The sequence below is a fragment of the Boleophthalmus pectinirostris genome, unplaced genomic scaffold (genome assembly GCF_026225935.1).
Source record: "Boleophthalmus pectinirostris isolate CB_2022bp ecotype Guang Dong unplaced genomic scaffold, ASM2622593v1 HiC_scaffold_19, whole genome shotgun sequence".
Classification (NCBI taxonomy): Eukaryota; Metazoa; Chordata; class Actinopteri; order Gobiiformes; family Gobiidae; genus Boleophthalmus; species Boleophthalmus pectinirostris.
The window spans coordinates 42,188,271-42,205,123 of record NW_026571140.1 but is presented as its reverse complement, the minus strand read 5'-3'; the positions used below and the strand labels follow the sequence as shown (position 1 = coordinate 42,205,123).

General features: G+C 47.2%; 1 protein-coding gene across 1 annotated transcript in view; it reads right to left on the bottom strand.

The window, feature by feature from the left end:
* Positions 1-421: 421 nt before the first annotated feature.
* The window catches only part of LOC110154644 (NACHT, LRR and PYD domains-containing protein 13-like), a 16,856-nt gene continuing 424 nt past the window's right edge, over positions 422-16,853 (bottom strand). Inside the window, 13 exon segments of the mRNA XM_055154361.1 lie at positions 422-1,024; positions 1,500-1,546; positions 2,474-2,638; positions 5,277-5,444; positions 5,621-5,788; positions 7,392-7,537; positions 7,539-9,035; positions 9,242-10,836; positions 11,390-11,579; positions 11,869-11,923; positions 13,764-13,838; positions 14,772-14,855; positions 15,674-15,730. Of these exon segments, the coding sequence (XP_055010336.1) occupies positions 912-1,024; positions 1,500-1,546; positions 2,474-2,638; positions 5,277-5,444; positions 5,621-5,788; positions 7,392-7,537; positions 7,539-9,035; positions 9,242-10,836; positions 11,390-11,579; positions 11,869-11,923; positions 13,764-13,838; positions 14,772-14,855; positions 15,674-15,726 (4,356 nt within the window). The 5' untranslated portion in view covers positions 15,727-15,730 and the 3' untranslated portion in view covers positions 422-911.

The following is a 16,853-nucleotide window of genomic DNA, read 5'->3' as shown; positions in this document are numbered from 1 at the left end:
CTAGACCAGGACTGAACCAGGACTAAATCAGGACTAAATCAGGACTAAACCAGGACTAAACCAGGACTAAACCAGGACTAAACCAGGACTGAACCAAGAATGAACCAGGACTAAACGTGGTCTTTGTGCTGAGTGGTGTTTTATAGTTCAGTCTCAGTCTGGTCTCCATCAGTCCCTCTGGGTCTGTCCTCAGTCTGGACCAAAGACAAACACCAATAATAATTTGAAGTCAGAATGAGGAGAATCACAAAATGACACTGGAGACATTAAAGTTCAACAGAGAAACTAAAACTTTTTCTAAATGTCCTGTGTTTGGTGTAAGAGAAGAAACAGATGAGACAAACTCTGAGGAACACATGAATACATGAATACATGAATACATGAATACACATGAATACATGAACACATGAATGACACATGCTCAGCTCACAGAGAAGAGGCGTCCTCCAGGGGGCGCTGTGACCTCCTCATGTTCAACAGAGACACAGAACTGTTCTTCCCCCTCAGTCCAAACCCCAAAAACAGAGGCTCAGTGAAGGAGGCTCTGAAGGTGTGGAGGTGGAACAGTCTTTCACCAGAGACCTTAAAGAAGGACAGAACTCCAGCCTCAGTGTCCAAGAACACGCCCACTCTGGAGAGGAAGGGTAAAAGATCACGAACTGTTTGACGAGCTACTTCTAACAAAGATGGAAACAAAAAAGGCAGTTTTGTCTCATTGTGTAAAAAAGAGTATTTTCCTTGCTCTATCCTCATGGTCCAGGACTGATCATTGAATCCAAACTCTGCACCTTTTTCCTCTTCTTCTGTAACTCACTGCTACATCAACATTCCCCCAGTACTCCACCTCCCAGTAACAGCGCCCCCTGAGGCCGGAGGAGCTCAGGACCTGACACCAGTCTGTGAATCTGTCCTCATGATCCAGGAGGAGAAAACAAAGACGCAGAGAATCTCACAGTCCGTTTGTCCTCAGACACTGTGAGGTTTCTGTGTGCCGTGTTTGGATCCAGGGTGAGTTCACAATAATCTGAAACAAACAACAATCACAACTAAAGTTGTAAAGAGTGTGTCCTGAAAGAGAGACTGAGGTAAACCTTCACATTATTCTAATGTTTGTATCAAGAGGAAACACAGGAAACAGTTCAGAGTGTTTTTATTCTAATGTCATGATGAGTTTCATCCATTTTCCTGTGGTTTTAAACGGCTTCTGTGTAAATAAATGAGAATGAGATCATTGGATCATTTCTGTTGTAGGACGCTCGTCTTGGCTCATGTCAGGCTTCAAAATCCTCTTTGTTTAGTTCAGTTCAAACCCTCATCAGTGTTTTCAACTGTTCCAAATCCTGTTCAAAAGTTCTTGTGCACTTTTAAAATGTGTGATTTTTGTGGAGGCTGCAGCTCGTCTGGTCCCTAAATGTGTTCACAAGTTCTTTGGAATAAATAAATCCAGATGTACCCAGTGTCAGTCCTACAAGTGAAACTGGAACAATTCAAATACTCACATTTACTGAGACCTGGAACCATCCAGCGCTTTCCACAAGGATCCAACCTGGAACACACAAGTCCAGTTTAGACCAGACCAGACCAGAGACCAGACCAGAGACCAGACCAGAGACCAGACCAGAGACCAGACCAGAGACCAGACCAGAGACCAGAGACCAGAGACCAGAGACCAGACCAGACCAGACCAGAGACCAGACCAGACCAGACCAGACCAGAGACCACCAGAGACCAGACCAGAGACCAGACCAGACCAGACCAGACCAGACCAGACCAGAGACCAGAGACCAGACCAGACCAGACCAGACCAGACCAGACCAGACCAGACCAGACCAGAGACCAGACCAGACCAGACCAGAGACCAGACCAGACCAGACCAGACCAGACCAGACCAGAGACCAGACCAGAGACCAGAGACCAGACCAGAGACCAGACCAGAGACCAGACCAGAGACCAGACCAGACCAGACCAGAGACCAGACCAGACCAGAGACCAGACCAGAGACCAGAGACCAGAGACCAGACCAGAGACCAGACCAGACCAGACCAGAGACCAGACCAGACCAGACCAGAGACCAGAGACCAGACCAGACCAGAGACCAGAGACCAGAGACCAGACCAGAGACCAGACCAGACCAGAGACCAGACCAGACCAGACCAGACCAGACCAGACCAGACCAGACCAGACCAGAGACCAGACCAGAGACCAGACCAGACCAGACCAGAGACCAGAGACCAGAGACCAGAGACCAGACCAGACCAGACCAGAGACCAGAGACCAGACCAGAGAGACCAGAGACCAGACCAGACCAGACCAGAGACCAGAGACCAGACCAGACCAGAGAGACCAGAGACCAGACCAGAGAGACCAGACCAGAGACCAGAGACCAGACCAGACCAGACCAGAGACCAGACCAGACCAGACCAGACCAACCAGACAGACCAGAGACTTAGAGGTGGCAGGGGGTGGTTCTCACCTGACAGTCAGCAGGGGGCGCTGGTCCTGTAGAGCGGTCAGGAGATCTGCTGAGGATCCTGGATGGTTGTAGCTCAGGTCTAACTCTCTCAGGTGGGAGGAGGCGGAGCTCAGAGCTGAGGCCAGAGCAGCCCCGCCCCTCTCTGAGACCAGACATCCAGACAGACTAAAGACACAGCAGTACACTCATGTGAACACAAGGGGGAGCACTACACTCATGTCAACACAAGGGGGAGCACTACACTCATGTGAACACAAGGGGGAGCACTACACTCATGTGAACACAAGGGGGAGCACTACACTCATGTCAACACAAGGGGGAGCACTACACTCATGTGAACACAAGGGGGAGCACTACACTCATGTCAACACAAGGGGGAGCACTACACTCATGTGAACACAAGGGGGAGCACTACACTCATGTGAACACAAGGGGGAGCACTACACTCATGTGAACACAAGGGGAGCACTACACTCATGTGAACACAAGGGGGAGCACTACACTCCCTGTGCTTTAACACTTTTGTGAATCAAGGCTGCGTCTCATTTTTCTTTCCTCGCTTCCTTCTCCTGATCCTCCATTTTTCAGCTGTCAATCAAATGTGTCATATTAAGTGTTGTCCCAAAGAAAACCACAGAATGAAGGAGTAAACCTGAGGGAGACTTCAGGAGCAGACGTCAGAGAAAAGAACCAAACTTTATTGGTGTCAGTGAGGAGTTTAGATCCTCTCTCCTCACTGTGTCTCCTCTGTGGGCGGGACTTCCTCACCCATTTCCTGCAGAATCAAGGAGAGGAATCAAGGAGAAGGAAGTGAGAAAAGATAAATGAGGTGCGGCCCAAGTCGATCGATCTCAGTAACAAGCAGGAAATACTGTACGGAACCAATCAAATGATTATTAGAATCATCCTCATCAAATCCTCATCTCTTTGACTCTTTAATCCCGCCCACAGAAGAGAGCGGCCAATAGGAAACAGCCTCAGTCACACAGTCGACGGGTTTTGGCATGTTGGACCTTTGCTCAGGGCTCGAGACTAACACCGTCCCGTCATCACAGGGACGGTAAATATTGATGCGGGGACGATCTTTTCAAACTTTATCTGAGTCCTCTGCTCGTCTGAAAATCAACTTTAGTGTAAAATGCTCCAAAACCCTTTAAACCAAGTCCACGCTGTGTCCACACAGAGGACAGAGGCGCGGGGGATTTTCCCTCAGTAAGTTTGTCCAGGAGTTAATAGATTGTAGCGCCGTGAACACAGAGCTGAGCTGGAGCTGCTGTTCTGTTCCACCTGCATTAAACCAAACTCTGTCACAGAGTCACACAAAAACAGTCACTAATAAAAACCCTCAAAGTCACTTATGCTGCAGTCACAGACAAATCAAACACTTTTAACCAAGGCGCTGTAGAGAACCTGCAGCCCTGTGACCGTTTTTGTTTTGGCCGCCATATTGACGGTCCCGACGACGGTAGTTAACATTCTAGAAACATGGAATTTCAACACACTGACCGCACTTCTCACTTGGATGCAAGCAATAAACTAAAGTAGTATGAGGCAAAACTAAACAGGTTCAACATTTCAGACCCACATTGCATTCCAGATGTTCTGTTTACACCGATAAAACAATGTGCTGCATTGCTGGATTTACAATATGCAGACTTTTACTACGACTTAATCAACTTCCCCTCTCAGTGCACTGGATCGTGTTTGAAGACTTACAAGAGTCTACACACCTACAAATATCTGACCTCAGGGTGGGTTTATGACCCCTGGTGTGGTGTCTTCTGACAAAGAAAATATCTTTGATAACCACAGAGGTAATTCACTTTCTTAAATCTTACATCAGCTTAGCTAGAGTAACCTTGTAATGTCAATAGTCCAGCTGTGAACCTGCTTCTATCTGGGTTAAGTGTTTAATTATGCACTGTTCTAGAATTGGATTAACTGATGATGTCTGACCTCCGACAAAGTGTTTGTTACAAAGTCTGCAGTGTTTTGCCGACTCGTCCTTTTGTCTGTGGTCGGGTCATAAATTCCCGATTTATGGAGGCTCCACTTGTCTCGTCTGTCAACTTCAACCGGGATCCGATACAACTGAACTAGTCTTTATCTCTCTGCTGATTACAGCTCTGTGCACAACACTTTTCTGACATGTGTCTTAATGTGAATGACTCAAAAATGTGTTAACTTTACAATGGTGGTTTATTGGTGCTTTGACTCGCCAGAAGTGGATCAGTGCAAGGCTGTGATGTCACATGCAGGTTCTCTATAAGTCAAGTTCATGAGTAAATAAAACCACAGTTTATTAACATAATAAAGAAATTATAATACAGGAAATGAAAGAATAAGAGGGTAAAATGAATAATTAACTAATAAACTAACTAATAATGTTATAATTTAAATGTGTAGTAGAATATGTGGCAGAATGCACTGGAAACATTTCATTAAAATGTGAATATTAATAAACAAAATTTTTACTTTAAAAACTTAATTTTTTCAGGATGGAAGGAAATCTATTTGGGACAGTTCAATCTGTCCCTAAAAAAGTTAGTCTGGAGATCTACTATGGTGCAAAATTTTTCACTGTGAATTTTACTGATCATTTATAGTTAAAAATGACTGAAATTCAGAATAAAATGAATCCAAACACGTGTTTCCAGAGTTTTCATCTGAAAACAGAGCTGTACACGAGGATGAAGGAACCTCCAAAGGAGACTTCACAGTGATGCAGTGTGAGGGGCGAGGGAGAGGGAGGAGGGGCTGGTTTGGGACACAAGGGGCAGAGTGCATCATGGGAGTGTCTGACCTGAGTGTCTCCAGTCTGCAGGGGGCGCTCTTCAGTCCATCACACAGCAGCTTCACTCCTGAGTCCTGGAGGTCGTTGTCAGTGAGATCCAGATGTGTGAGACTGGAGGAGCTGAGGACTGAGGCCAGAGGACCACAGCTGAGAGAGGACAGGCCACAGGACCTCAATCTGAGGAAAAGAAAAAGTTATTCTACCCTAAAGTTGTACATATATGTTCTGCATTATCAAACCTGACCTGACTTTCATTATAAAAAGAGTCTAAGTACAACTTCTCCCACTGAACAGAACAGAAATGTGAAAAGACTGAACACAGCCACTGGAAGATAAAATGTAGCTGACTGAACCTGAGCGTCTCCAGTCTGCAGGGGGCGCTCTTCAGTCCATCACACAGCAGCTTCACTCCTGAGTCCTGGAGGTCGTTGTGACTGAGATCCAGATGTGTGAGACTGGAGGAGCTGAGGACTGAGGCCAGAGGACCACAGCTGAGCTCCGTCAGGTTACAGCAGGACAGACTGAGGAGACAGAGGGACATTAGAGCACAGTGCAGAGTGAGGCTGAGACAAACATCAAAAGATCACGATCAAAACTCTGGTCCATCTCGATGATAAGACGAGTGCATTTTATGGACAATGGAGAAACCTGTCAGGAGCAGTGGACCATCTCCAGATCTTGAGTCTTATTCTTGACTTCACTCGACATTTCACACCACTCCAACCCGCACTACAATCAATCTCCAACACCCCCCACTCATTGTTGAGGTGGAGGATGTGAGTCAGGTGCTCCGAGCCGTTAATCCCAAGAAGGCTACAGGCCCGGACGGAGTGTCAGGGAAAGTGCTCAAGGCCACTGCTGACCAGCTAGCACAGGTCTTCAACGATATTTTTAACCTGTCACTGAAACAAGCAGCAACCACTTGGAGAAACAGGAGAGCGATGTCAGGATGCTCTTCACTGACTACAGCTCAGCTTTTAACAAAATAATACCAGACATCCTGATCCCCAAGTTGGCTAACCTGGGGCTCCCACCAACCACCTGCTCCTGGATTAAGGACTTTCTGGTCAATCGACCCCAGCAGGTGAAACTGGGTCCCCTCCTGTCATCCATCTGCACTCTCAGCACCAGCGGCCCCCAGGGCTGTGTGCTGAGCCCAGTCCTCTACTCGCTCTACACTCACGACTGCAGTCCCACCCACCCACAGAACATCATTGTCAAATTTGCTGATGACACGACGGTGTTGGGGCTGATAACAGAGGGGAATGAAGCGCCTACAGAGATGAGGTCCTGAAACTCAGAGAGTGATGTGCAACTAACAACTTGGCACTGAACATCACCAAGACTAAGGAACTCATCCTGGACTTTCGGGGGAACAGAGCCTCCCCTGCCCCCCTGAACATCAATGACCAAAGTGTAGAGCGAGTTGAGTCCTTCAAATTCCTTGGGGTTCACATCTCTGTGGATCTCTCCTGGTCAGTCAACACCTCAGCACTGGTCAAAAAGGCCCAGCAGCGGCTGCACTTCCTGAGGTGCTCAGGAAGGAGCAACTAAACACAAGCTGCTGGTGACCTTCTGTCATTCCACCATTGAGAGCTGCTGACCTCTGCTGTGACAGTGTGGCTCTCGCTGCACAGAGGCTGACATGAAGCGTCTGCAAAGGGTCATCACCACTGCACAGGACATGTCCTTCCATAACCACATTATACAAATCCCGCTGTCTCATCCTGGATTCTACCTGTTCAACCTGTTGCCTTCTGGCAGGCGCTTCAGGTCAATTCCAGCTAAGGACCAACAGACTCAGGGACAGCTTCTTCCCCAAAACTGTCACCATACTGAATGGGAAACTGTTAATTTGTTTTATTTATTATTCAATTCTTGGACTTTGACGGAGCAGCTCTGAATTTCATGATACTATTGTATAATAACAATAAAGGCTTTCTATTCTATTTCTATTCTAGAGGAAAATCAGCTGCAGTTAAAATCACCATTTTACACATTTCACCCCATCCCCAAATAAATCCCCAAATACATCTGGATACATCAGTAGTGATATGATAAGGCCCTGTCCTAACAGCCTTCTCTCTGTGAGGTGAGTGCAGCCACCATGCAGTCTGGACTCACATGGATTTGGTGGAGGCCTTGACGACCGGCAGCAGATTCAGCAGAGCCTTCTCTGAGGGACAGTATTTCCTCAGGTCAAACTCCTCCAGGTCTGAGTCTGAGGACAGTAAGAGGAAGGACAGAGCAGACCACTGAGCAGGAGACAGTTTCATCTGCCTTCAGACGTCCTTCTCTCAAGTTCTTTTGGATCTCCTCCACCAGACTGTGGTCGTTCAGCTCGTTCAGACAGTGGAACAGGTTCAGGCTTCTCTCTGCAGACACACCCTCTTCATTCAGCTTCTGTTTGATGTACTTTACTGTCTCCTGATTGGTCCGTTCACTTCCTGTATGAGTCAGCAGACCCTGCAGAAGCTTCTGATTGGTCGGCAGAGACAGCCCCAGGAGGAAGCGCAGGAACAGGTCCAGGTGTCCGTTTGGACTCTGTAAGGCCTGGTCCACAGCAGAGCGGTAGAAGGCTATAGACTTAAATATCCAAGGGGACTGTGTTGGATTCAGCAGGTTCTTTCCAGAGCTGAAGAAGGTCTGATGGACGTGAAGAGCAGCCAGAAACTCCTGCAGACTCAGATGGATGAAGCAGTAGACCTTGTCCTGGTACAGACCTGGCTCCTCTCTAAAGACCTGTGTGAACACTCCGGAGTACACTGAGGCCGCTGCAGCGTCCAGCCCACACTCGCTCAGGTCACTCTCGTAGAAGATCAGGTTTCCTTTCTGCAGCTGCTCAAAGGCCACTTTTCCCAGAGACTTCACCATCTCCCTGGTCTCTGGAGTCCAGTGAAGGTCTGGCCCTGATCCCTGGTGATACTTGATGTTCTTGACTTTGGCCTGCACCACCAGGAAGTGGACATACATCTGTGTGAGAGTCTGGGGCAGCTCTGGTCTCTTTGTTTGTTCCAGAAGCTTCTGTAGAACTGTGGAGAGGATCCAGCAGAAGACCGGGATGCTGCACATGATGTGGAGGCTGCTGATGCTCTTGATGTGGGAGATGATGGATGTGGCCTGGTGTTCGTCTCTGAACCTCTTCCTGAAGTACTGCTCCTTCTGCGGGTCAGCGAACCCTTGCACCTCTGTCACCATGGAGACGCACTTAGCAGGGATCTGATTGGCCGCGGCGGGGCGCGTGGTTATCCAGAGGAGAGCGGAGGGAAGCAGCCTCCCCCTGATGAGGTTCACCAGCAGCACGTGCACTGAGGTGGACTCTGTGGGGTCGGTCAGGATCCGGGTTCGGCTGAAGTCCAGAGGAAGTCTGCACTCGTCCAGACCATCAAAGATGAAGAGCACCTGGAGCTGTTGGAGGCTGTGGAGACGTTTGGATGGACAGAAGAAGTGGTGCAGCAGCTCCACCAGACTGAACTGTGAGTCTCTGAGCAAATTGAGCTCTCTGAAAGTGAACGGGAACAGCAGATGGAGGTCCTGGTGGGCCCGGCCTTCAGCCCAGTCCAGACTGAACTTCTGAGTCAGCACTGTTTTCCCCACGCCGGCCACGCCCTTCGTCAGCACCGTTCTGATTGGTCGCTGTGTCTCTGTGGTCATTGGCTCGTGTCTGGTCAGCTCTCCTCTGATTGGTCTGTGTGTGGGGAGTTTAAACAGGTCTTCACACTTGATGACTCTGCAGTGGCTGGTTTTCTGGCTGTGGTCTCGATGTGTCTGGCCTCATGTTGCTCTGTGGACTCTCCCTCTGTGATGTACAGCTCTGTGTAGATCTGCTTCAGTTCAGATGAGGTTTCCTTCTTTGGCGATGCCCTCACACACACGGCTGAACTTCTGGACCAGGACACTCTTCACTTCTCTCTGAACCTTAGGATACTGACCTGTAAAAAGAGAAATCTGCATAAGAAGTGTAACTCGGATACTCTGGGTTTAGTTTCTGTTGAGTCAGGATCAGTTAAACCCAAACACTTTGCAANCAGCTTCTGTTTGATGTACTTTACTGTCTCCTGATTGGTCCGTTCACTTCCTGTATGAGTCAGCAGACCCTGCAGAAGCTTCTGATTGGTCGGCAGAGACAGCCCCAGGAGGAAGCGCAGGAACAGGTCCAGGTGTCCGTTTGGACTCTGTAAGGCCTGGTCCACAGCAGAGCGGTAGAAGGCTGCCTCAGACGCAGGACTCTCAGAGGAGTGTGGTATCTTCAGCAGGTTCTTTCTAGAGCTGAAGAAGGTCTGATGGACGTGAAGAGCAGCCAGAAACTCCTGCAGACTCAGATGGATGAAGCAGTAGACCTTGTCCTGGTACAGACCTGGCTCCTCTCTAAAGACCTGTGTGAACACTCCGGAGTACACTGAGGCCGCTGCAGCGTCCAGCCCACACTCGCTCAGGTCACTCTCGTAGAAGATCAGGTTTCCTTTCTGCAGCTGCTCAAAGGCCACTTTTCCCAGAGACTCCACCATCTCCCTGGTCTCTGGAGTCCAGTGAAGGTCTGGCCCTGATCCCTGGTGATACTTGATGTTCTTGACTTTGGCCTGCACCACCAGGAAGTGGACGTACATCTGTGTGAGAGTCTGGGGCAGCTCTGGTTCCTCTGTTTGTTCCAGAAGCTTCTGTAGAACTGTGGAGAGGATCCAGCAGAAGACCGGGATGCTGCACATGATGTGGAGGCTGCTGATGCTCTTGATGTGGGAGATGATGGATGTGGCCTGGTGTTCGTCTCTGAACCTCTTCCTGAAGTACTGCTCCTTCTGCGGGTCAGCGAACCCTCTCACCTCTGTCACCATGGAGACGCACTCAGCAGGGATCTGATTGGCCGCGGCGGGGCGCGTGGTTATCCAGAGGTGAGCGGAGGGAAGCAGGTTTCCCCTGATGAGGTTCACCAGCAGCACGTGCACTGAGGTGGACTCTGTGGGGTCGGTCAGGATCCGGGTTCGGCTGAAGTCCAGAGGAAGTCTGCACTCGTCCAGACCGTCAAAGATGAAGAGCACCTGGAGCTGTTGGAGGCTGTGGAGACGTTTGGATGGACAGAAGAAGTGGTGCAGCAGCTCCACCAGACTGAACTGTGAGTCTCTGAGCAAATTGAGCTCTCTGAAAGTGAACGGGAACAGCAGATGGAGGTCCTGGTGGGCCCGGCCTTCAGCCCAGTCCAGACTGAACTTCTGAGTCAGCACTGTTTTCCCCACGCCGGCCACGCCCTTCGTCAGCACCGTTCTGATTGGTCGCTGTGTCTCTGTGGTCATTGGCTCGTGTCTGGTCAGCTCTCCTCTGATTGGTCTGTGTGTGGGGAGTTTAAACAGGTCTTCACACTTGATGACGGTCTCTGCAGTGGCTGGTTTTCTGGCTGTGGTCTCGATGTGTCTGGCCTCATGTTGCTCTGTGGACTCTCCCTCTGTGATGTACAGCTCTGTGTAGATCTGCTTCAGTTCAGATGAGTTTCCTTCTTTGGCGATGCCCTCACACACACGGCTGAACTTCTGGACCAGGACACTCTTCACTTCTCTCTGAACCTTAGGAAACTGACCTGTAAAAAGAGAAATCTGCATAAGAAGTGTAACTCGGATACTCTGGGTTTAGTTTCTGTTGAGTCAGGATCAGTTAAACCCAAACACTTTGCAAATCCTCATCAGCCAATCACAAAGCATTTATTTACTGCAGCCGTGCAAGTCTCATTGACTTAATAAATATGTTTCCAACAGGAGCTTTGTGCTTTAGCTGAGCCTCCTCTTCATTACAACAGAAGAACGCTGCACAACTGCAGTTGTGTCTCCAGGGGGCGCTCAGCCCCTCTCTTCCCCTGACTGTCAGACACAGGTACAGAGTCCTGCTGCCTCTTGTCGACTGTCGGCTGCTCCGCCGTGACTAAACCTGATCTGTAAAGGGATCAGCGCTGGTTGTTTGGCCCAGTGCACACGCTGCTTTCAGGAGAGAACTTCACGCTCTGAGGGACGATGGACACAAACACTACAGAAATGTTTGATTTAGGTTCACTCCACTTTAAAGGAGTTACAGTGTGAGGAGCTGCCACACACTGACCCTCAGAGCTCTGGACCCTCACACCATCACAGAGTTCTTACTGGTCCAAAGACGCTGGGCCAGATGCTCCTGGTCCATCCTCTTCAGGAAGTCCAGGACGATGTTAAGGAACGCCTCTCTGCTCGGCTCCTCCCCCTCACTCTCAGAGCATTCTGGGTAATCTGAGGCCAGGAGCCTGTGGAGCCTCTGCAGCTGCTGTTGGACAAAAGCCACGACCTGCTTCTCCAGACGCTGAAACACAAACACACATGTGGAGTTTATACACACACACACACACACACACACAGACACACACACACACACACACACACAGACACACACACACACACACACACACACACACACACACACGACACACACACACAGACACACACACACACAGACACACACACACACACACACACACACACACACACACACACACACACACACAGACACACACACACACACACACACACACACACACACACACACACAGACACACACACACACACACACACACACAGGTTCTGGTACAGACCTGGAAAACAGAGTCCAGTTCAGAGTCTCCTCTGGGGCCCTCTGCGCTCTCCTCTCTGTGGGACAAACAAAACAATGAGACCCTGAACTCACAGACTGTAGAAAGAAGTGGACTGAGGGAGAGTGACGTGAACCACAGTGTTTGACTCCAGTCAAATGAAGCTCATTGAGGCGGCAGGTATATCAACTAATCTGAAACCAGGGACCATATTTAGAAATTTAAACACATGTATCATACAGGGCCGGGCACGTTAACGCGTTCATTTTGCATTAATTAATTAATTACTTATCGCCGACAATTATTTTAACACCGTTAACGCAGTTTTTATTATTTATTTTATATTGTAAATGTCTGTTGGTGAGTGGTTTTAGTTTTAAAAAGTCCACTGCAAGCGTTTCTTTAAGTTTGACGTCTTTTCTTTAAACTTTTTTCACTTTTTTTCTGACCACGTGAGATGCAACGTGTCTAAGGCTGCGTTCAGACTGCAGCCTGAAGTGAGCCAAATCCGATTTTTTGGCTTCTATGTGACCTGGATTTTTTTGATCTGGACTCCTGAAACTAGATCTTTTGACATGCGACGCGAACTGCATTCATCCGACGACACAAAGCACAAAGCAATTCCAAGCATGCTGCTCGCTCAAGTAAACACATTCGCTGACGCATGGGGTTGACGTCATCGTGTCAGTGCACATGCGGGACACTTTACCGTTCACACTGGAGTCACAGACACCGGGCGACCTCGCAAGGGACTCTGGTTCAGCAGGAGCTCTCTTTCTCTTTCTTCTCCTTCTTCCAGACGCCCCTGAGGCGTCCAAATAGAGGTGTCCAGTGTGGTTTTCGTCGCTGCGGTCTTACTTATATAATGTTATCACAGGGTATTCGCGAAAGGCCCGGTAGATTTCGTGATATGATCCCGCCCATAACTCAATGAAATATGATTGGCTCAGACAACTGTCAATCTCAAACTTCGTTCCAGCCACTGAAGGTCCTGCAGGTGTTTGTTTAGTTCAGTGCTGCAGGGGGAGTCACTGATTTACCCAGATACCACTGGAAGAAAAATTGTGATTGGTCCATTTTCTTTCCATTATATTAACCCTTTGTTTCCCAAGAAACATTAATCCAAGTTTTTAACAATGATCTAGAAATTATTACTAGTGTAGTGTTTATTACTCACTGAACAAAAAATATAGAAAAAATATATTAGTAGTACAAAAATTCATTCAATATTTTTTCTTGAGCCTTCAGAATACCTTGAAGACTCTGAGGGTTCAGCTCTGAAAAAACTCTTGAAAGAAACGCTGTTTGCACAACAAATGTTTGGCTCTTTCATTTACATTTCCAATAAAAGTCACTATACACTACGTTTTTAATTCATTAATTGGTTTTGCGTATAACATGCAATTAATCGCACTCGAAATTAATATTTTTTATTTTTGCCCAGCCCTAGTATCATAACAACTAAAGATCCAGTCAGGAGCAATGATATTAGTACCATTCAAACCTGTTACTAACACTAGCAAGAGCGACTTCAGGGAAATAAAGTGTCTAATTGGTCTGTTTTTAATGTTCAGATCTTGATTTAGAGACAAAATGTTGAAGTCCAAACCCCAGGATCATGTAGAGCAGGTTCAGACCAACATTCTCAGGTCAGAATGAGGAGCCTGACAGCAGCAGGTACAGAGAGAGGAGCCACGCTTTAACACACAAACTGAACTGGAGCCAAATCATCTCAGGATCTCCTCCTGTTTATGGTCACTACAGAAAAGATCAGGCTCAACAGGTTCAGGTCGAGGAGGGCAGGAGCAGAGCGACAGGAGCAGAGCGACAGGAGCAGAGCGACAGGAGCAGAGCGACAGGAGCAGAGCGACAGGAGCAGAGGTTCTTGAGGGTCTTACTCAGACTCTGGTCCTGGTTCATTAAAGTCTGGAGGTTGACTCTTGGAGTGGTCACTCTTTAAGGACAGGTGGTGTCTGTAAAACATGAGCACAGTTAGACTTTATGATCGACAGAGGGTGAGTTCTGTCCCTGGATAAACAGAATGTGGAGTGTAATAACATGACCTTTAATAAATCTAAAATGAGACTAGAACATAATGAGACAACCGAGTGAGTCACAATCCAGAGGCCTGAGCTCTGAAGCTGAACTGATCCTGGATAAGTTTGTGTCTCTCAGGGAGAATAAAAAACTTCTGTTGCTTCATTCTGATCATTGTTGTAGCTCAGAGTTTTTAATGATACAGTTTATTTAAAACAGGTTTACTGGGATTGTCCTGCTTCGTGTCAGTGGCATAAAGTAGTTTGAACATCACCGTTTATCTCAGTATTTCTCAGGAGGAAAACATATCTTTGAGATTTTGTGTTTCATTCAGTTTTAAATGTGTTATTGTAATAAGTGAAGATAAAACTCCAGCTCTTGCGCTGAGTTTGGATTAAAAGACATGACCAGAATACAGGTGTGTGACCAGATTTGGTGTCAAAACAGACAGGTAAGGGGGCCCTCGTCACATTGAGCTCTCATGAAAAACTTTTTCTGACACAGAAACATGTGCTGCTTTATACAGAATGGACTCACTTGTCCAACGCAACGGAAAGTGTGGAATTTCTTGTACAAATCATCGGCATGTGCACTTTGGTACTTGCAGACTGACCCACTGTTTGTGTCTCGCTCCTTCTGAGTGCAGAGGACTGTACTGTTTAGTCAGGCTTACATTCGGTTTGTCGATTAAAATGTACTAATCGATGAAATTCTTAATGATCAATTATCGGACTCATGGAACATCACGTTTATCTCAGTATTTCTCAGGAGGAAAATACTCAGTTTTAAATGTGTTATTGTGACAGGCCGACCCGACTGTGAGAGGAACTAAAGCTCTGAACTCTGATGAGAAGGTGCCAGGGTCTTACTCAGTCTCTGGTCCTGGTTCTTTAAACTCTAGAGGAGGATCCATGGAGCGGTCACTCTTTAAGGACAAAACTTCTGGTCTGTTCCTGAAAAACATGAGTCACAGTTGCTCTTAAGAGAGGGCTCTGCTGCAGACCTCCACCCAGAGGACCCTCACGTGAGTCACCTCCATCCACACGTCCCTAAGACACCGACAAAGTCCCAGATTTCATCACTGCTTTTTTTCAACATAACGTTACAAAAGTTTACGTGGTTTTAGACTGAAGACAAGCGGAGCTCACCCAGACCCCGGGGAGCAGGTAGAGAGAACACAGGTTTTCAGACGTCTGTGTCTCAATTTTGACTTTACTGCATTAAATGTAAAGATGTAGCATAATCTTAACCATCAGACTGCACGCGGTCCAGTCCAGTGGTGTCAGTTCTGTTGGATTGTTTTTTGACGGATGCTGGAGTTATTGTGTGAACACGAGCAGTTTTCAAACAGCAGAGTTCTGGTCCTCGTGTGAGGGTCACAGTGAGTTCGATCCCACACCGACCTGCAGCTGGACCAGGTGCAGTCTGAGCGATGCTTTAGACTTGTGCCTGATCTTAACCAGTCACAAGAACGACAGTAACACACAAGGACAAACTACATCTAATATCTAATATACCTTTGCTATTTACACCATTGACATGTTGACAGTTAGACAGTTATATTTTGTCACATGTTTTAAACTGATAAAAGTGTAATGAAGCTTCAGAAGTGAAGTAATAAAATGGAGAGGGACGTGTGGGTGGAGGTGCGTCCAGGTGGAGGTCTGTGGGGCAGGGTCCTCTGGGGGCAGGTCTGCAGTCAGACTCTCTTGGCTCTTCAGCTGCTGCTGCTTCACTGATAATGAAAGGTTCATTTGAACAGTGCACTCACCCTGGATCAGTGCTGCCCCCTGGAGGCGGCTCCTTCACAGAGTCACTCATCATGGACCTGAGGAAGACCACAGAAAACAGTGGACAGTGAGTGAGCACGTTTACCCACACAAAGCTCCAACCATCACCTGAACCAGAGATTCACAGATTAATCGTGACGTCCCAAGAGAAGCAGAGTTTTAGAACAGCTCAGACACTTTTACAGAACGTCACAATATGGTTCAAAGGAGCATCTGCTCTGACACTTCTGTTATTAACTCTGCTTTTTTTCACTATTCCTTTAAAGGAATCTAACTTTTTTGTCCCTCTGGAAGATAAATCCATTCTCATGAGAACAGCTCAGTGGAGAAACACTGGAGTGAACACCTTCAGAAAAACAAATAAAAAACAAGAAGAGAATCTGTCGAGTTTCTTTACTTTCACTTTCACTCCCTGCTAAAAACACACACACGTGAAACCAGAACTAAACCAGGTCCAAACCAAAATAAACACTTTTATATGGAGGTACTTTTGTCTCTTTAATATTCACAAATGCACAGATGATGATCTACAAATAGTCACTGGTTTGTTCAGGTGTTTTGATCCACAAAAGCAAATTTATCCTGCCTCTGTGTGTGTGTGTGTGTGTGTGTGTGTGTGTGTGTGTGTGTGTGTGTGTGTGTGTGTGTAGTGTGTGTGTGTGTGTGTGTGTGTGTGTATGTGTGTGTGTGTGTGTGTGTGTGTGTGTGTGTATGCCACTCCCTGCAGAGTTCTGATTTAACCCGATTTTATCTCAGCTCTAAAATGTGGATAAATCAGAACTAAACCAGGACGAGTCCAAACACACACAGCAACAGCGACACAAACAAGAAGCTCTGATGCAAAAAAATCAAAGATAAACTGGACTGAACAGTAACCTGACCTACTCCAACATTCAGCAGGTGTAAACAGGACTAAAGTCTACAGTCAGGGACTAAACCAGGACTAAACCAGGACTGAACCAGGACTAAACCAGGACTAAACCATTTGGTGGTGATAGGGAAATTACGTATTATAGTTTTGCAAAATGTTCAGTTTGTAAAAAGAAAAAAAACTCAAAATGGACAAAACTCTTAGAACTCACTCCCACAGGAAAATATTCAGAACTCTTACAATAATCTCAATAAAATAGTTTTTTTTTTTTCCTTTATGAAAACAAGTAA